The following is a 21,600-nucleotide window of genomic DNA, read 5'->3' as shown; positions in this document are numbered from 1 at the left end:
CTCTCCATTTCTTTATCTGCATGCTCCAACTTAGTGACATGGACTTCAGTATGGAGTCAGCGTCTGGATCTACGCTGGTGATACCCAGCATTACATCTGCATCACGGCAGCCTCCGTGCTGTCTGACGTCAACTTTACATTGGGGACATACTAACGTAAGAACATACGAATTAAGAGCAGGAGTAGGCCATTCGGCCCCTCGAGCCTGCTCTGCCATTTGATAAGATCATGGCTGATCTGATTGTGACCTCAACCCTACTTTCCCATCTACCTACTCTAACCTTTGACTCCCTTGTTAATCAGGAATCTGTCTAACTCAGCCTTAAAAATATTCAGTGACCCTGCCTCCACTGCTCTCTGGGGAAGGGACTTCCACAGACTCACGGCCCTCTGAGAGAAAAAAATTCTCCTCATTTCCTTTTTAAATGGGAGACCCCTTATTTTTAAACTGTGGCCCCTAGTTCTAGTCTTTCCCACAAGGGGAAACATCCTCTCAGCATCTACCCCTTCAAGACACCTCAGGATCTTACATGTTTCAATAAGATCACCTCTCATTCTTCTAAACTCCAATGTATACAGGCCCAACCTGTCCAACCTTTCCTCATAAGATAACCCCCTCATCCCAGGAATCAGTCGAGTGAACCTTCTCTGAACCACCTCTGAAGCAATTATGTCCTTTCTTAAATAAGGAGACCCAAACTGCACACAATATTCTAGATGTGGTCTCACCAATGCCCTGTACAACTGTAGCAAAACATCTCTACTTTTATATTCCATTCCCCTTGCAATAAATGACAACATTCCATTTGCCTTCCTAATCACTTGCTGTACCTGCATACTAACTTTTTGTGATTCATGTACTAGGACACCCAGATCCCTCTGTACCTCAGAGTTCTGCAATCTCTCTCCATTTAAATAATATACTGCTTTTCTATTCCTCCTGCCAAAGTGGACAAGTTCACATTTTCCCAAATTATACTCCATCTGCCAAATTTTTACCCACTCACTTAACCTATCTATCTATATCCATTTGCAGCCTCCTTATGTCCTCTTCACAACTTACTTTCCCACCCACCTTTGTGTCATCAGAAGACCAAAGGCAGAGATTTATGCCCCCACCATTAACTCTGCTCCCTTGCCATCGGTTCCAGCCCCCTCCCCCGCCACTCGCTCAGACCATGCGAAATCTCGTCCTGTTTGGCCCTGAGCTGAGCTTCCAACCTCCACATCCCATCCGTCATCAACACCGAATATTTCACCATTGAAATATCGCCCGTCTCTGCTCTTACCTCTGCCGCTCTAGCCTTGAATTCTTTCAAAGAGCTGGGCACAGGCATGATGGGCTGAATGGCCTCCTTCTGCTCTGTATGGACATAAGCTAAATCTGAGGTGGGGAGCTGTAGTGGTGGGGGGGTCAGTGAATGACTGAATCCCAAGGTCAACTGGGTTGAAGTTGATGCTGAATCCCAAAGGTGCCCAGGTTCACGGTTGGAATATCAGCAAAAGAGCCTCGGGAAGCCTGGATCACACACAGGAAGCCAATCTGATCTGTCTCTCATCCAGCACAGAGCAGGGCCAGCTCGTGACGGGCAGGGTACCATCTCACAAAGAATCGTCCACAGTCCAAGAATGGCCTGCCCCATCACCTGGACTTCATCTATCTCCACCCAACCTCTTCAGAAATTCACTGTAAATTCAATATACTCAACGGGAGGCAGTTGCTCCACCTGTAACACAATGTGCCATTGTTAACATGGTCTCTCCGCGAGTCCTGGGCATTACCTGTTTGAGCCCCGGGCTGTGACGGAGGTTGTGTGTCGGGCCGGGTGGGGGGAGGGTCAGTAATACTGACATTACTGACGTGTCACAAAGGTTGGGCTATGACCACAATATCTTTGGCATCAAACAACTTGTCAATGCATCTTCTGGTTACATGATGAAAATATTAAAGATACACTGGCATGTGTATAAAATTACACTAACATGTGCACACAATTACACTAACATGTGTATACAATTACACTGGCATGTGTATACAATTACACCAACATGTGCACACAATTACGCTGGCATGTGTAAACAATTACACGAGCATGTGTACATAATTACACTAGCATGTGCACACAATTAAATTGTGACAGGGACACAATTACACTGGCACAGGTATATAATCACCCGTGTACGTAACAGGGGCTTTACCCTGCCTGAATGTGCAGTGCCTCACAGAATCATTCACAGTCAGCTTAATGCTGGGTGTGTACAAACTCACTCACACCCTGGGCCCCTCTCTCACAGAGGCCAACACCCCAGCAACACGCGATCCGTGAAGCCAACACGAGGGGATGGCCCAGGGTTTGATGTTCCATCTCTCACCGACCTGACCCACCTCCTGCCACAGAGTTATAGCAGGCCATTCACTCCACATACTGCCCAGCAATGAACCCACTGTGAGATATCGCTGTGTTAAACAGTCTGAAGCCGATATAAAAAAAAATCAAACAAAATTCCAGCAGAGAAGCGAGTAACAAGTCTAAGCTAGTATTTTTCTCCACAAGCCCCACAAGTTTAAGTCCACTCCCCAACTCGCTCTCTGTCCCTTTAAGATTCCTCTTTTTCAAGCAACTATCTAATTCACTGATATTTATGGAATCTGCTCCAACAACAGGCTGTGGCAGAGTCGAACCACCTCCCCTTGACATTCAACGGGATTACCATCGCCGAATCCCCCACCATCAACATCCTGGGGGTCACCACTGACCAGAAACTTAACTGGACCAGCCACATAAATACTGTGGCTACGAGAGCAGGTCAGAGGCTGGGTATTCTGCAGCGAGTGACTCACCTCCTGACTCCCCAAAGCCTTTCCACCATCTACAAGGCACAAGTCAGGAGTGTGATGGAATACTCTCCACTTGCCTGGATGAGTGCAGCTCCAACAACACTCAAGAAGCTCGACACCATCCAGGACAAAGCAGCCTGCTTGATTGGCACCCCATCCACCACCCTAAACATTCACTCCCTTCACCACCGGCGCACTGTGGCTGCAGTGTGTACCATCCACAGGATGCACTGCAGCAACTCGCCAAGGCTTCTTCAACAGCACCTCCCAAACCCGCGACCTCTACCACCTAGTAGGACAAGAGCAGCAGGTACATGGGAACAACGCCACCTGCACGTTCCCCTCCAAGTCACACACCATCCCGACTTGGAAATATATCGCCGTTCCTTCATCATCGCTGGGTCAAAATCCTGGAACTCCCTTCCTAACAGCACTGTGGGAGAACCTTCACCACACGGACTGCAGCGGTTCAAGAAGGCGGCTCACCACCACCTTCTCAAGGGGCAATTAGGGATGGGCAATAAATGCCGGCCTCGCCAGCGACGCCCACATCCCATGAACGAATAAAAAAAGAGAGAAATTACTTGCTCTGATGGGAGGGTCTAGAACAAGGGGGCATAACCTTAAAATTAGAGCTGGGCCGTTCAGGGGTGATATCAGGAAGCACTTCTTCACACAAAGGGGAGTGGGAATCTGGAACTCTCTCCCCCAAAAGGCTGTTGAGGATGGGGGTCAATTAGATATTTCAGGACTGAGATTGAGAGATTTTTGTTGGGTGAGGGTATCGAGGGATATGGAGAGAAGGTGGGTAAATGGGGTTGAGGTACAGATCAGGCATAGAGTCATAGAGTCATAGAGTTATACAGCACGGATAGAGGCCCTTCGGCCCATCGTGTCCGCGCCGGCCATCAAGCCCAGTCTAATCTAATCCCATATTCCAGCATTTGGTCCGTAGCATGATCTAATTGAACGGTGGAACAGGCTCGAGGGGCTAAATGGCCTCCTCCTGTTCCTAGATGGTGCGTTGAATCTTCAATTAAACACAAAGAGGAGGCAGAGTATATTGAATGGGGCTTTTGCAGCTGAGGAACTCAATGTCATTTTGTGAAATAGGGAGCAGGGAGAAGGATTGCCAAACATGGAGCCAGTGGTTGCAAGTTCCACAGCTCGTGGCCACCATCTAGTGGGAGATGTGAGGTATTGCAGGGCAGCTCAATACCTTGGGAGACCCGACAGATCTCACCTCAATACAGTGCTCACCGTCTGAAGGCCCAGCATTAGTCAAACCGCAGAATACGTTGGAAATTGGGACAAAGGGCTTCCTTGGACAGAAACAGTTTGAGAGGTTACTTAAAATGTGAGCTGGCAACAAGCCTGCAAGAACAGAGTCGGCTGAGCGTAGATCAGGCTACAAATGAAACATCTCCTTCAGTAGCTATTTGCTGGGGATCTCTGCAGGATCTGACGGTGCCAGGATTCAGTTTCAAGGTCCTAGCGAAGGAACAAGAAATTGGCACCTCTCCTTATGACGCTGTTTCTTCCTTGCTCTGTTGTTAAACATGGATATATGAAGTAATGTGTGACCCCATCACACTGATCTGCTCACTGTCCCAGTATTAATGTCCTTTCTGAAGAGTCAAAAGAATCCTCGGCAGTGCACTGGAACAGCATAGTAACCTGCTGTGAACTGGAACAGTGCGACAAAATGCAATGTACTGTAACACTGCAATTAACAAGTAGTCCATTGGAATAGTACAATAACACTGCAACACGCAGTGCACTGGACTAGCGCATCAACACGCAGTGCACTGGAATAGTGCATCAACACGCAGTGCACTGGACTAGCGCATCAACACGCAGTGCACTGGACTAGCGCATCAACACGCAGTGCACTGGAATAGTGCATCAACACGCAGTGCACTGGACTAGCGCATCAACATGCAGTGCACTGGAATAGCGCATCAACACGCAGTGCACTGGAATAGCGCATCAACACGCAGTGCACTGGAATAGCGCATCAACACGCAGTGCACTGGAATAGCGCATCAACATGCAGTGCACTGGAATAGCGCATCAACACGCAGTGCACTGGACTAGTGCATCAACACGCAGTGCACTGGACTAGCGCATCAACACGCAGTGCACTGGAATAGCGCATCAACATGCAGTGCACTGGAATAGTGCATCAACACGCAGTGCACTGGAATAGCGCATCAACACGCAGTGCACTGGAATAGCGCATCAACGCGCAGTGCACTGGAATAGCGCATCAACATGCAGTGCACTGGAATAGCGCATCAACACACAGTGCACTGGACTAGCGCATCAACACACAGTGCACTGGAATAGCGCATCAACACGCAGTGCACTGGAATAGTGCATCAACACGCAGTGCACTGGAATAGTGCATCAACACGCAGTGCACTGGAATAGTGCATCAACACGCAGTGCACTGGAATAGCGCATCAACACGCAGTGCACTGTACCCCAACACACACCGTACCCCAATACACACTGTGTCCCAATATGCACACTACCCCAAAACGCACGGTGCCCCAATACGCCGCTACCCAATACACACGGTATTCTGTCCTCCTCACACTGTATCCCAATACACTAAGAAAGATGAGAGCAAGAAACCAGGAAATTATAGACCAGTTAGTCTAACATCTGTTGTGGGGAAGTTATTGGAATCCATTATTAAGGACAGAGTGACTGAGCACTTAGAGAAATCTAAGCTGATTAGAGAGAGCCAATATGGATTTGTAAAGGGTAGGTCATGTCTAACGAAACTAATAGTATTTTTTGAGGAAGTAACTAAAGTAGTAGACAGGGGAATGTCTATGGATGTAGTTTATATGGACTTCCAGAAGGCATTCGATACGGTTCCACATAAGAGACTGTTAGCTAAAATTAAAGCTCATGGAATTGAAGGAAAATTATTGACCTGGTTAGGAGATTGATCAGGCAGTAGAAGACAGAGAGCAGGGATAATGGGCATGTACTCAAATTGGGAGGAAGTGACTAGTGATGTCCCACAAGGACCTGTGCTGGGGCCTCAACTATTCACTAGATTTATTAATGACTTAGATAACACAATAGAGAGCTATATTTCCAAGTTTGCCGACGACACAAAGATTGGTTGCATAGTGAGTAGTGTAAACAGGAACATAAAATCACAAACAGACATTGATAAATTAAATGAGTGGGTAAAACTGTGGCAGATGGATTTCAACCCAGGTGAGTGTGAGGTCATCCATTTTGGACCAAAGAAGGATCAATTCGAGTTTTTTCTAAATGGTGAATAGCTAGGAACAGTGGAGGTCCAAAGAGATTTAGGGGTCCATGTACACAGATCACTAAAATGTAGTAGTCAGGTACAAAAAATAATCAAAAAGGCTAATGGGATGTTTGCCTTTATAACTAAAGGGCTAGAATATAAAGGGGAGGAAGTTTTGCTACAGCTGTACAAAGCCCTGGTGAGACCACATCTGGAGCATTGTGTACAGTTCTGGACACCGCACCTTAGTGAGGATATATTGGCCTTGGATGGAGTGCAGCGCAGATTCACCAGAATGTTACCAGGGCTCCAAGGGTTAGATTATGAGGAGAGATTACATAAACTAGGATTGTATTCCCTGGAATATAGAAGGTTAAGAGGAGCAATAGACTTTTGCTAGCCAAGGGTATTAAGGGATAGGGAACCACAGTGGGTGCATGGAGTTAGGTTACAGTTCGGCCAGTATCTCATTGAATGGTGGAATGGCCTACTCCTGTTCCTATGAACCATTCTTATCTTGACACACAATGTACCCCTGTCCTGACTCCGTACCCCAATACAGACTGCACCCCTCCCTCCTCACACTGTACCCCAATACACATTGCAAGGCTCCCACAGTCCAAAAGGAGACAATTATTGCAAGGCTGACATTGCTCCAGTTATTACAGTGGAAATATGCTGCGATGTAGTATTAGTGCCGCAGATACGGGGTGACACAGTATTACTGCTGCTGATATGGTGAAGTATTGTTTCGACTACACATCAAGTAATGTTTCATTATTGGCACAGATACGGAAACACTGTATTAATACTGCAGATATAGTAATGTAGCATTAGCATTGTAAGTAGGGTAGAGTTGGGTTAATATCATAGATGAGGTGATATATTTGTACTGCTGATTCAGTGATGTATTAATGTCACAGATATGGAGATGCGGTATTAATGCTGTACATGTGGTGATGTAGGATTAATGTCGCAGAAATGGTGATGTAGTGTTAATGCTGCAGGTACAGTAACATAGTATTAATGCTGCTGAGATGATGATTGGCATTAATGTGTTGATGTATTATTAATGTCACATATGTGGTGATGTAGTATTAATGTCACTTGATACTGTGATGTAGTATTAATGTCACTGATATGGTACTGAGGGTACAGGGGATTGAAGGGACAGGGGGGATTGAAGGGACAGGGGGGATTGAAGGGACAGGGGGGATTGAAGGGACAGGGGGGATTGAAGGGACAGGGGGGATTGAAAGGAAAGGAGCACTGAGGGGACAGGGGGAATTGAGGGGACAGGGGGAATTGAGGGGACAGGGGGAATTGAGGGGACAGGGAGACTGGGGGATTGATGGGACAGGGGTAAGTAATGTTGTGCTCTGACCAGGAGTGCTGGAATTTAGCTCAGTCCCCGACTGCAATTCTGCTGCAAACAATCCCAAATAGTCACTTTAATCTGAAGAGTCGCTCAGGCCAACAAATAAATCACAAACTACAGATGTAGCCATATTAACCGGAGCGACTGAAATGGTCAGATTTACTGCAAGGTTTTTATGTTTACAGTAAATTAAATCTGCCGTAAATTTAACCAACTAACAGGAGGGATGAACGACCTTTTACCATCCTGGGACCTGGCCTGGGGAGTAAAGGAAGTGATTCTGCAACACTCAGGATGGGCCCTTTCTGCAACCAGGTCCCGGGTCCTCCAGGGATGGGCAGCTCACTCAATGGGATAGAGTGACCGACACTGAGCCGTCACAACATCACCTGGTGGATTCCCCCCGCACAGGAACGCCTGGGAGTGAGGGGGATAATCCCGTTGGCGGATTTGTTTGGAGGAGTGCAGCCTGTACGTGTACAGAGCGAGGCTGGTGAAACGTTAGGTTGGAGTCCTGAGCGCGACCTGTCGAAGGTCAGTCGCGGCTCAGAGGTTGCACTCTTGCCTCGGAGTTGGAATGTTGTGGGTTCAAGTCCCACTAGAGCACAAAATCTAGGCCGACACTCGGAGTGCTGCACGGTCTTTCGGATGAGATGTTAAACCGAGGCCCCGTCTGCCCTCTCAGGTGGATGTAAAAGATCCCACGGCCACTATTTCGAAGAAGAGTAGGGGAGTTCTGCCCAACATTTATCCCTGAACTGACAAAACCAGATGTTTTTGTCACTATCACACTGCTGTTCTATGCTGAATATGAGATTTGGGTGATGTTACCTGTGAATTTCTCACTATTTATGGGCAGTTCACACCCTCATTTCTGATTTGCCCAACCAGAGAACAACATAAACTCATAAAATTACCCCCAGAAAGTTTCAATCTCTCTTCCCAGATATCTCCAGTTGTTGATACTAACAGATCTCGGTGTCCCGATTTGGATTTATCCAACAGAGGCCTCTGGGGTGTAAAAGTCTAACAGGACAAGCCAGCGACTGAGAGGGCCTGAACTTCGAGGGCAGGGCTCGGGGGCTGGAGTTTGGACACCCTGGTGCAGACAGTCTGGTCTCACTGTTGGGAAGGATGCTCTTGCTGGCCTGAAGTCCCTGCACGGAATTCACGTGGAGGCAGGAGACCCATTGTACTTCCCGTTAGGACACAGGAACAGGAGCAGGCCATTTGGCCCCTCGAGCCTGCTCCGCCATTCAATTAGTTCATGGCTGATCTGTTCAACTCCATTTTCCTGCCTTTGCTCTCTATCCCTTGATGCCCTTACCAAAAAAAAAGTCCAGCAATCTCAGTCTTGAAAGCTCCAATTGTCCCCCAGCATCCACAGGCTTTTGGGGGAGAGAATTCCAGATTTCCACTACCCTTTGTGTGAGGAAGTGCTTCCTGATTTCCCTCCTGAACGGCCTGGCTCTAATTTCAAGATTGTGTCCCCTCGTTCTTGATTCCCCCACCAGAGGAAATAGTTTCTGCGTATCTAGCCTATCGAATCCTTTTAACATTTTAAACACCTCAATTAAATCACCCCTCAATCTTCTATACTCAAGTTTACACAACTTGTCCTCATAATTAAACCCTCTAAGCCCTAATATCATTCTGGTGAACCTGCGCTGCACCCCCTCCAAGGCCAATATATCCTTCCTGAGCTGCGGTGCCCAGAACTGAACTCAATACTCCAGATGGGGACTGACCAAGGCTCTGTACAACTGAAGCATCACTTCCTCCCCTTTGTATTCCAACCCCCTTGAGATAAAGACCAACATTCCATTAGCCCTTTTGATTGCTTGACTTTTGACTGTTGGCCAAAACCAGCGAGGGGGTTCCTCGCTGGTTTCACTAGTCAGGGGTCCAGGGGGAATCCTTGGTCCCCCGGTGTCAGCCGTACAGTCGCCTGGCTCCTGAAAATAATGCTGGCACAAGATGAAGGCATCATGGCTGCTGATGGGCTATCATGCATTGACCTCCATTGCTCTGTGGTCCAACATCACCTGCGTATTAATGGAGCTAAAGTCATTCCTACTTGTAGATACGAACATACGTACAAATGATGGACAGGAAAAAACCCTCTGGCCCATCCAGCCTGCCCCACACAACTGCGATGCCTTGTACCTCACAATATACACACTCCCCACCCCACTCGAAAACCTTGCAATGTCCTGAGAGAGGCAAAAAGCCAGATTAAAACCCATGGGATTGTTGATCGGGGCCATTAATGAGGCCTTGCACTTTAGGGCAGCAGGTGCTGTTACTTCGTCCCCAAGGCGGAAGTGCCGCAAGTGTTTGATAGGCTGGCGAACCAAAGTCTGGCCAATATGGCAAACGCCGTTGGTGGTGGCTAGGAAGGACCTGGTGACTTTCACAGCCTTGGGAGAGATCCGCCCCTTGTGCTGGAACTTGCCTGTGGGGCAGCCCAGCCCGTTCGCAACCTACCTTGAGAAGCGGAGATGGCAGAATTAGATCTCCTCAGACATGTCCAAGGAGGTAGGAGGAGGTAGTTTCTTGGCCGGTCGCCAAATGGCTGAGGGTGGAAGTCAATCTGCCTTTCGTCGTCCCGTGTGAGCTCCCCTTCCCCCTCCAAACCCAAGGCTGCCATTGGCAGGCGAGGTGGAATGACCATGGTCGTGGTGGGTGGAGGTTGGCAGCAGCAATGTGGGGGGCAGGAGATCTGGGCAGAAGGAGTCCCGCATTGCAAACATGCAGCAGCGAACAGCAGATAAAACCAATTGCGAGAGCAGTGATGCAGTAATGACAAGTCAAACAAAGACAGCGCAGCCCGACTCGCCAAAAAAACACACACAAAATATAAACAATTTAAGAATGGACTTTTGTCATTGACCAATACTGGAAGGCCACGAAGTGCCCAATTTAAACAGGCAAAGAGTGAAGATCCAAGGAAACACTGGGAATTCCTCCTGGGACCAGGTATAAAGAGACCTGCATGCACAAGGAGCGCGGCCTCAAAAGGATTTCAAAATTTGAAATGGCTGACAGCGCTCGGCGGGCTGCGTGATTCAGCCTTGCGCGCACGCGTCCTGCGGGGGGTCCGCTCCCTGAGCTGTCAGAAGCCCCATCGGCAACGCAGCATCGACAAGGCCAACCTGGCTGTTCTGGCCCCTCCCCAATCGATCTGACCCCCTGTAAGGGGCTTGAGGATTGGGCCGTCGGTGGTGGAGAGGGGTTTAAACAGTTTTGTGGATTCTCCATTAACTGATTTTCCGGGGAGGAGGCCGAGGGGACGGGGCAGTGGTCAGTGGGCTGAGTGAAAGCCCACTGGCGAATGTTGGGCCTCAGTGCTGGCGGAAGTCACATTTTGTTTCTTCTTGTGAAAAATGCGGTTTTTGTTCTATTTTCCGGGGGTGCAGCTGTTGATTCACTCTTCGCTAATGAGGCGTTATCTCCTCGTGCAAGGAAACCCTTCTCCTGCCCGCCGCAATCCAGTAGCCAATGAAATCGTGCCAATATGTTCCCCCTCCCACCCCCAACTCCATTCAGCAGCCAATGAAATCTCCCTCCATCCGGCCTCATCCACCCAGCAGCCAATGAAATACTCGCCAAGCTTCTTCCTCCAATCCCAACCCGTCTCTGCTATCGAGCAGCCAATAAAATATCCCCTTCTGGCTATCAAGTAGCCAATGAAATCCCCCTGTCCATGCGTTCTCCTAATAACCAATGAAATCTCCTGTCCTCCCTCCCCCACCCAACCTTCCCCCCACCCATCCTCCCTCCCTCCCCTCTCCCCACCTGTCCCCCCTCCCCCATCACCCAAACCCCCTCCTGTACCCCCTCTTGTCCTCCCTCCCTCCTCTCCCCCCACCTGTCTCCCCCCCCCCACCAAAACCCTGCTCCCCCTCACCTGTTCCTCCCCCCTAACTACCCCCCCCAATCCCCCCCATTCTCAGGAAGACACTCACTTGATGTTTTCCAGCCGGCTGGAGTCTGGTTTCAGAGAACTGCTGCTCCGTATCATCTTGTGTAGTGTGATCATCAGGAACACCAGGTTCATCTGACAGGAGGAAACCAGACAAAGTCACATCAAACGACACTCAGGAAAACATTTCATGCACTGTGTTAAGACACAACATGGCGTAGGAAGCTAATTGTTTGAGGTAGAGGGGACCACGTGCGGAGGCCCCAAGACTGATTGGGTTTTACACCAATTTACAAGAACCGTCCCAGAGCATCTCAGACCAGAGCTTCAAAAGAACAAGAAACCAATCAGGAACTTGCTATAAATGACCCAGAACCAAACCCTCTTCTAACTGGTGAATAATCCAGCAATTTTGAATTTTTAAAAAAGTCTCCACACTCATTGCAAATGCCCCCACCATATCCTTTATAATTCACGGCTGGCTTCCTCTCCCCCAGAAGGTTGTGGGTTCAAATCCCACACCAGAGACTTGAGCACATAATCCAGGCTGACCCTTCAGTGCGGTACTGAGGGAGTGCTGCATTGTCGGAGGTGCCGTCCTTCAGATGAGACGTTAAACTGAGGATCCATCAGCCTATTTAGGTGAATACTGAAGAGCTCATTGCAATGATTTGAAGAGGAGCAGCTTTCCTGGTGTTCTGGCCAATATTCCTCTCTCTACCAACACCACCAAAAACGCATTGATGTGGGCGTCGCTGGCGAGGCCGGCATTTATTGCCCATCCCTGGTTGTCCTAAGAAGGTGGTGGTGAGCCACATTCTTGAACCGCTGCAGTCCGTGTGGTGACGGTTCTCCCACAGTGCTGTTAGGAAGGGAGTTCCTGGATTTTGACCCAGCAACGATGAAGGAACGGCGATATATTTCCAAGTCGGGATGGTGTGTGACTTGGAGGGGAACGTGCAGGTGGTGTTGTTCCCATGTGCCTGCTGCTCTTGTCCTTCTAGGTGGTAGAGGTCGCGGGTTTGGGAGGTGCTGTCGAAGAAGCCTTGGCGAGTTGCTGCAGTGCATCCTGTGGATGGTGCACACTGCAGCCACAGTGCGCCGGTGTTTATGGCGAGGGATGGATGCCGATCAAGCAAATATCCAGACAAATGACAAAAACACACAACACAAGTAGGTGCACACCAATATACACAACACAAGCAGGTGCACACCAATATACACAACACAAGCAGGTGCACACCAATATACACAACACAAGCAGGTGCACACCAATATACACAACACAAGCAGGTGCACACCAACACACACAACACAAGCAGGTGCACACCAATATACACAACACAAGTAGGTGCACACCAATATACACAACACAAGCAGGTGCACACCAACACACACAACACAAGCAGGTGCACACCAATATACACAACACAAGCAGGTGCACACCAATATACACAACACAAGTAGGTGCACACCAATATACACAACACAAGTAGGTGCACACCAATATACACAACACAAGTAGGTGCACACCAATATACACAACACAAGTAGGTGCACACCAACACACACAACACAAGTAGGTGCACACCAATATACACAACACAAGCAGGTGAACACCAACACACACACCATGTGCAGCCCGCAAGGTATCGGAACCTACACTTACCATAATAACAAAGGACACTGGTCCGATGAAACTCCAGATGAAGTAATTGTCCACTCGCAGCCAACATCTGTGTGTGGTGGGAGGGGAGGGGAGGGGAGGGGAGGGGAGGGCGAGAGTTCAGAAGAACAAATAAAAAGAGAGAGAAGGAAAAGAGAAAAACGGATATTGTGAAGAAAAAAAGTTGTGGAGATGATAAATGGAGGCAGAGTGCAGAGAGAAAGCATTAGCCCAGTGTGTTAGACGGAGTGAAACATAGTGTTGGTGATGGATGCTCTGCACTCAGCCCCATTCACTGCCCTCTCACCGGTGATGGATATTCCACCGTAAATATCAACTTTGACTGGGCACAGAGGCATTTATCAGTGAAATAAAACATTGAAACAGAACATATCGTCTGGCAATGGGCTTTCCTTTGAAGCTTAAAGGGGAATGTTACTCAGGGGGACGATTGCTTTTAGTATAAAGTACTCACTCCAGAAGGTCTGTGAATTCGCTGTTTAAAGCAGCCCCTCCCTGAAAGGAGATCGTCCAGTCTGAAAGCAGCCTCCTGGAGGCCCGTGTCTTTTGGCTGGAGAGGATGTGCTCGGATGAATTATGTGAGCAGTCCATCTATGGCCAGTTACATACAAACGTAAGGAATCTTACAGCACCAGGTTATAGTCCAACAGTTTTATTTGAAAATCACAAGCTCTCGGAGATTATCTCCTTCGTCAGGTGAGTGAGTGAAAGGTTCTCAAATCGCATATCTTATATTAGGCTGGGACCTAATGTAAGATAAGGGACCTAATATAAGATATGCGATTTGAGAACCTTTTCACTCACTCACCTGACGAAGGGGATAATCTCCGAGAGCTTGTGATTTTCAAATAAAACTGTTGGACTATAACCTGGTGTTGTAAGATTCCTTACATTAGTCCACCCCAGTCCATCACCGGCATCTCCACATCATACAAATTAAGAGCAGGAGTCGGCCATTCGGCCCCTCGAGCCTGCTCTGCCATTTGATAAGATCATGGCTGATCTGATTGTGACCTCAACCCTACTTTCCAGTCTACCTACTATAACCTTTGACTCCCTTGTTAATCAGGAATCTATCTAACTCAGCCTTAAAAATATTCAATGACCCTGCCTCCAACGCTCTCTGGGGAAGGGAGTTCCACAGACTCACGACCCTCTGAGAGAAAAGATTTCTCCTCATCTCCATCTTAAATGGGAGACTCCTTATTTTTAAACTGTGGCCCCTAGTTCTAGTCTCTTTACCTTTAACTGAGGGGGGGAAGGAATCTTTGCCAGTATAGGATGTGAATCGTATTGCTAAGCACAGGAAGATGCCAATCAGGAAACAAGTCTTTCAACTGAAGCAACTGCTGTTATCTTGAGTGTCAGCTTGGCTCAGAGGGAGCACTCTTACCTCCCGAAGTCCAGACAGTCATAGGTTCAAACCCCACTCTGGGACTTGAGCATATAATCTAGGCTGCTACTCCCAGTGCAGTACTGAGGGAGTGCTGACACTGCTGTTGGAGGTGTCATCTCTTGGATAAGTTGTTAAACTGAGGCCCTGTCTGCCCTCTCAGGTGGTTGTAAAAGATCCCATGGCACTTTTCAAAGAAGAGCAGGGGAGTTCTGGCCGATAGTTATAAATAATGCCACCAAAAACAGATTATCAGGTCATTAACCCTTTGCTGTTTGTGGGATCTTGCTGTGCGCAAATTGGCTGCCACGTTTCCTACATTACAACAGTGGCTACAGTTCAAAAGTAATTAATTGGCTGTGAAGCGCTTTGGGACATCTTTTGGATGTGAAAGGTGCTATATAAATGCAAGTTCTTTCTTTCTTTTTCATCTTAATTTGCCACAGCCTGTGTGTTGCCCCGCCCATGACAGGCTGCGCGTGGCCCCGCCCGTGACAGGCTGCGCGTGGCCCCGCCCGCGACACACTCCTGGTTTTTATTTCCATTGACTTCAATCAGGAGAGATATAAAATGGGCTGCTGATTTGCTACCACCCTCCGTGATACACGCTGTTACCCTTCCCGTGACACACGGCGTGTTACCCTCCCCGTGTGACCCTCCCCGTGAGACACGGCGTGTTACCCTCCCCGTGAGACACGGCGTGTTACCCTCACAGGTACACAGTGATCGTGTTTCTCAATCCCGTAGGCAAAGGGGAAAATAAAGTCTTCCAGTGCACACAATGAAACACCAATTACCTGGGCTGCGTCCTCTTCACCAACACCTGCAGCACTTAACTGTGTGTGTCTAGCTCAAATGATTGTTATTTCAAAAACTAAATAGGCCCTAAGTGCCCAGAATATCTTCGTTGGTTCCATGGCAACTGCAATCTTGAGAGCATTATTGAAGGCTCGCTCTCCTGACACGCTTTCAATGCTTTCTGAACAGAGCCGCAAACTAAACGATCACGTAAATACTCAAACTACAGTGAAACCACACTGTGCCACAGGGAGGATAAAGGGACATCTCCAATAAAGGGGACACTCATTGACAATGACAAATAATTTACTGTACATACAATGACCATTTTGAAAATTGTGACTCCTGCAAATGAAGGACACCTGATGAAATATATAAAAATAAGGATGGAATGTATGACTTTAAAATGCGGGTTGAATTAAATCTATGCGCCCTGGTCTGATTATCCCCTGGCCTGTGACCCTAATTTGACCTGAAGACTACACATGGTCCTGAGTCCGTGTGGGCATCAACTGGTGGTTCTGTGGAATTTATTAGCTGCTTTTTTTGTTATCTGAAAAAAAATGCTTGCTGCTAAACAGACTGACCGAAGCAGGGGAGGGCACCTCTGAGTAAAATGACCGCTGGTCTGACCCAGGCGGGGGTGGGAGAGGATGAGGGGCCATCAACTTAAAATGGTCACTGAGAGTGAGGAGAGAGATCAGCAGCAATTTCTTTGCACGGAGGGTTATTGGAGCTTGGAATGCTTTGCCGTAGGGACTGGTTGAAGGAGAGACCGTTGCATCTTTCTATACCTTTCTTTCCTTTTCATTTTCTTTTTAATTCCCTCTCAGGGATGTGGGCATCGCTGGCTAGGCTGGCATTTATTGCCCATCCCTAGTTGCCCCTTGAGAAGTTGGTGATGGGCCTCCTTCTTGAACCGCTGCAGTCCCGTGTGGCGATGGTGATCCCACAGAGCTGTGAGTTCCAGGACTTTGGCCCAGCGACCATGAAGGAACGGGCGATTTTGTTCCCTTTGTCCAGTTTTGTGCCACCTCCTCAGGTCCACAGTGAGGGAGTGGGGCAGCTTTTTGCAGGGGTGGGGGGGTCTCGATAGGTTCCCCCCTGAACTGATGGAAAGCCACTTTGGTAACCATCTCTAGTTGCCCTGGGAAAGTGGTGGTGAGCCTTCTTCTGTGGCTCGCTGGGCCACTTCAAAGGGCAGTTAAGAGTCAACCACGTTGGTGTGGGACTGGAGTCACGTATAGGCCCAGACCGGGTAAGGACATTAGTGAACCAGTTGTGTTTTCACGACAATCCGACAGCTTCACGGTCACTTTATTTAAAAAAAAAACTGAATTCAAATTCTCAAACTATCATGATATGATTTAAACTCATGTTCAAGGCCTCTGGATTACTAGTCCAGTAACATAACCAGTACACAACCGTGCCCTACTGTGAGAGAGAAATTTCCTTTGGGGAGCCCACCAGCTCAGTGCCTAATCAGAGTACGGTGATCATCACTATTTCTCGAGTGATTTAAGACTACTGGAACTAATCCAGAGTTTGATTGGAATATCTGAATAACAATCAATGTCAGGATTTCAATCCATCGCACTGGAGGCTGGACAAGCTTCCCACCATTTATTGATATCTGACAGGAGATGGGACTTTTCTCAGTGCCATAGAATTACATAGAATTTACACCACTGAAACAGGCCATTCAGCCCGACTGGTCTATGCTGGTGTTTATGCTCCACACTAGCCTCCTCGCTCCCTACTTTATCTAACCCAATCTGCATATCCTTCTATTCCTTTCTCCCTCATGTGTTTATCTAGCTTCCCCTTAAATGCATCTATGCTAGTCGCCTCAACTACTCCTTGTGGGAGCACATTCCACATTCTCACCACTCTCTGGGTAAAGAAGTTTCCCCAGAATTCCCTATTGGATTTATTGGTGACTGTCTTATATTTATGGCTCCTAGTTTTGGACTCCCCACAAGTGGAAACATTTTCTCTACGTCTACCCTGTCAAACCCCTTCATAATTTTAAAGACCTCTACTAGGTCAGCCCTCAGCCTTCTCTTTTCTAGAGAAAAAAGTCCCAGCCTGTGTAGTCTTTCCTGATAGGTAGAACCTCTTGGTTCTGGTATCATCCTTGTGAATCTTTTTTGCAACTTCTCCAGTGCCTCTATATCCTTTTTGTAATATGGAGACCAGAACTGTGCACTATAAGTACTCTAAGTGTCTATGCCGGTGTTTATGCTCCACACGAGCTTCCTCCCACTCTATTTACTTCATCTCATCCTATCAAAATATCCTTCTATTCCTTTCTCCCTCACGCACTCATCTAGCTTCCCCTTAAATGCATCTATGCTATTCGGCTCACCCACTCCATGTGGTAGCGAGTTCCACATTCTCACCCCTCTTTTTTAAATAGAGTCATTCTATTTTTACTCACGCCTTCTCAGTTCCATAGCTCCTGTAGTCTACCGCTGCAGAGATCCCAACCACCAGCGCGGGGAAGCAGTAACCGCAGAGGTAATAGTACTTCTTCCTGGAGTATTCGCTCTCAAAGACCTCGACCAGCATGAGGTAGAGATGGACACCTTCCAGACACATCCAGGAGAAGGCCGCCAGGAAGAAGAAGTGAAGGAAGCCGGCGATTATTGGGCAGACGATCTGAAAGAGAATGACAAAGGCATCAGGGTCTGGAAAAACTGGCATTTCAGGAAGGATTAGGACCAGGGCCGGGACTGGGAGTGGGATCAGTACGATGACTGGCACTGGAACTGGGCCTTGGAGAGGGACCGAGATCAGGATTGGGATTACAGTCGGCGATAATAGTGGACAAAGCTTTAGTACATTTTTTTGCTGCCCAGTATTTAAGTGGAGATGCTCAGCATTTGGAATGGTGACAAGACCTAGGAGTTATACATTAGACCCCTTTGATTGTAACGAGCCTTTTGGCTCAGTGATAGCGTTCCTGCTTCTGAGTCAGAAGGTGCAGGGTTCAAACCCCGCTCCAGACATTCCCGGGGAGACCGGAGCATCTGGCTCTGAATTCTGGGCTGACACCCAGGTCCGGTGGGTGTGGGTGGTCCCCTCCCCTCATTGTATGGGTTGTGGGAGCCCATAAAACCCTTATAGGGTAGCCTCCGCCTACTTCACACTATTCACTGCGGGAAAACAACAATAACCCCATTGATGTAGAATTAGTCTCTTTGAAGATCGTCTTTAACAAACAGACCCAGGCCGACTAACCTCACAGCAAACGAAGATCTATGATGTGTGTCTCCTCTTGGTGGCATCACACTCTTACAACGAGCCTGGTTGGAAATTTATGCCAGAATTTCTTGTCGACCCTCGACACTTGCTCGACAGATCTAGGGCAGAAATTTCTTGGAGACGTGTTCCGCCACGTTCCCCCCTTGCTCGGTGTCTCTGCCCCCATTTTCCGCTGCACAGGCCCGGGGCGTAGACAACAGCTACCCATATACGAGGGGGCATATTTAAAGGGGGTGTAAACAAGGGAAGTGCGTCGTCCCACATGTTTCCCGCTATTTGCATCTTTTCTACACTGGACGGCAACTGGGGGGCGGGGGGACAGGGTGGGAGGGGTTGTGAATTTATTATTGCTGGCTGGGTTTGTATATTCGCTCACAAGTTGATAGACTGCACATGTGAAAGAGGAAACCTAAAAATGTTTCAAAAACTCAGCCTCTTTACAGGCAACAAGGAGGTTGGGGAAGACCGCCTCCAATATTTAAATATCAGAAGCCCGCCTACAATATTTAAATATCAGAAGCCCGCCTACAATATTTAAATATCAGAAGCCCGCCTACAATATTTAAATATCAGAAGCCCGCCTACAATATTTAAATATCAGAAGCCCGCCTACAATATTTAAATATCAGAAGCCCGCCTACAATATTTAAATATCAGAAGCCCGCCTACAATATTTAAATATCAGAAGCCCGCCTACAATATTTAAATATCAGAAGACCGCCTACAATATTTAAATATCAGAAGCCCGCCTACAATATTTAAATGTTGGAAGCCCACCTACAATATTTAAATGTTGGAAGCCCGCCTACAATATTTAAATGTTGGAAGCCCACCTACAATATTTAAATATCAGAAGCCCGCCTACAATATTTAAATATCAGAAGCCCGCCTACAATATTTAAATATCAGAAGCCCGCCTACAATATTTAAATATCAGAAGCCCGCCTACAATATTTAAATATCAGAAGCCCGCCTACAATATTTAAATATCAGAAGCCCGCCTACAATATTTAAATATCAGAAGCCCGCCTACAATATTTAAATATCAGAAGCCCGCCTACAATATTTAAATATCAGAAGCCCGCCTACAATATTTAAATGTTGGAAGCCCACCTACAATATTTAAATGTTGGAAGCCCGCCTACAATATTTAAATGTTGGAAGCCCGCCTACAATATTTAAATGTCGGAAGCCCGCCTACAATATTTAAATGTTGGAAGCCCGCCTACAATATTTAAATATTGGAAGCCCGCCTACAATATTTAAATGTTGGAAGCCCGCCTACAATATTTAAATGTCGGAAGCCCGCCTACAATATTTAAATGAGGCCGGAAGCCCACCTCCAATATTTAAATGAGGCCGGAAACCCGCCTCCAATATTTAAATGAGGCCGGAAACCCGCCTCCAATATTTAAATGAGGCCGGACTGACCATACCAGGGCCGCATTTCCTGGTTTGTGGAAGTTCCATCCCACCAGAGAAATGTCCCAGTTGTGGAGAAGCAAAGATCTAGACCTGCTTTTTTAGACTGCTATCACCAAGATGAATTCACATAAAGTGGTGGATAATCCCCGGGGCAGGCAGACTTGAATACTGAACAGCAACAAAGGTATGCTTAGGAGAGGCACCCGTAGTGAAGGTTAGTTTGATGAATTCAACTGATTGATAGCTCAGATGAACATTTAGCACGAAGTATCCTGTATCAAACTAACGGTAACAGGGCCTATTTGTAGACAGCCTCGTGAATTGGCCACCCACAAACTAACTTTGCCGCAGAACAAAGGAAGTTTCCATCAAAAGTCCCAGAGACACAGATGGCTGATGCTATTTTTAATACCGAGTTACCCTACTTAAAATCATATAAAAGCAAAGATGTCACTATTTTGCTGCAGATATGCGACTGTAAGTAATTATGTGTAGCAAAGCAGGTTCCTGGGCGTGCCAACAGGACGACTGTGCCAAGATACATCAGTGATCATGATCACTAGTGAGCCACGTGCAGTGTCTGGTACAATTTTCTGTCCCTGTCTAACTTCATATCACAGTTCTTTCTGTTGAGCGCTGTCATTTCTCCGCGTTTGGATCCACGCAGGGCAGCCATTCCCAACAAACGAGGCCAACTTTGGATACTATAGCGTGCCAATTGTTCATTTGTACCCTATAGGTAATCTAGACCTCATTGATTGGCAGTGGCTACACTGGACCTAATGGATGGTTTGTGACTAACCTAGATCCAATGGACTATAGATTGCCAATAGTTATTCTACATCCCATGGATTGCTAGTGACTATTCTAAATTGCATAAAATGGCTACTCCAGATCTCACTGATTGACAACGGCTACCTTAGACCCAATGGATTGGTGGCAACTATTCAGGGATGTGCAAATTGGGGACAAGCTTCAACGATTTCACCAGGTCCACTTACAGTGGCTGTGGTTATTGCTGAATTTCCATCAGTGGAAGGGATTCTAAATTGGGGAAATTCTCCCACCTTTCTACTGACCCTTACCCAACCCCAACCTTGATAATGACCCTTAAACCCCCACCCCCCCCACCCTACAGCTGACCTTTACTCCCTCACCCTGTCACTGACCCTTACCCTTCCACCTGTTGCTGACATTGTACCTCAAGCTCGCACCCTTTCCTTATACCTGGGGATCGATGGTACCCACCTGGTATTGGGTTTTATTGATGCCGATCAGAAAGATGAGCTCTGCGATGAAGAGGTTGATGCAGAGGTTCTTGTGAATGGTGTTGCGGTCCGTCTGAATCCCTCGAAGGAAGCAAAACGTGGAGATACAGATGGTGAGGCAGACCAGCGATATAACGATGCCCACCCAGGTGATGACCGACAGCAGTAACCTGTGCATGCGGTCTTCGTACTGCCAGGAAAGGAGAAACTCGGTGAAAGAAATCACCACAGCACCAAATAAGACACAAGTGACAGTGAGGCTCACATCGAGAAACATGAGCGAGAGTCTGAAACAGGGCGAGTCCATCAGGAAGGCTTTTATACTCTCTGCCCCAACCCT

The 21,600-nt window shown here is 47.6% G+C and overlaps 1 protein-coding gene across 1 annotated transcript in view; it reads right to left on the bottom strand.

The window, feature by feature from the left end:
* LOC137304311 (adhesion G protein-coupled receptor L1-like) overlaps nt 1-21,600 on the bottom strand; it is a 331,855-nt gene that overhangs the window by 42,137 nt on the left and 268,118 nt on the right. The window contains exons 13-16 of the mRNA XM_067972853.1: nt 21,241-21,450; nt 17,741-17,961; nt 13,092-13,158; nt 11,466-11,557 (exon numbers count right to left, since the gene is read on the bottom strand). Of these exons, the coding sequence (XP_067828954.1) occupies nt 11,466-11,557; nt 13,092-13,158; nt 17,741-17,961; nt 21,241-21,450 (590 nt within the window). The remainder of the gene's footprint in view (nt 1-11,465; nt 11,558-13,091; nt 13,159-17,740; nt 17,962-21,240; nt 21,451-21,600) is intronic.

Source organism: Heptranchias perlo, chromosome 37, assembly GCF_035084215.1.
Source record: "Heptranchias perlo isolate sHepPer1 chromosome 37, sHepPer1.hap1, whole genome shotgun sequence".
Lineage (NCBI taxonomy): Eukaryota > Metazoa > Chordata > Chondrichthyes > Hexanchiformes > Hexanchidae > Heptranchias > Heptranchias perlo.
This window is presented reverse-complemented; position numbering and strand designations above follow the sequence as displayed.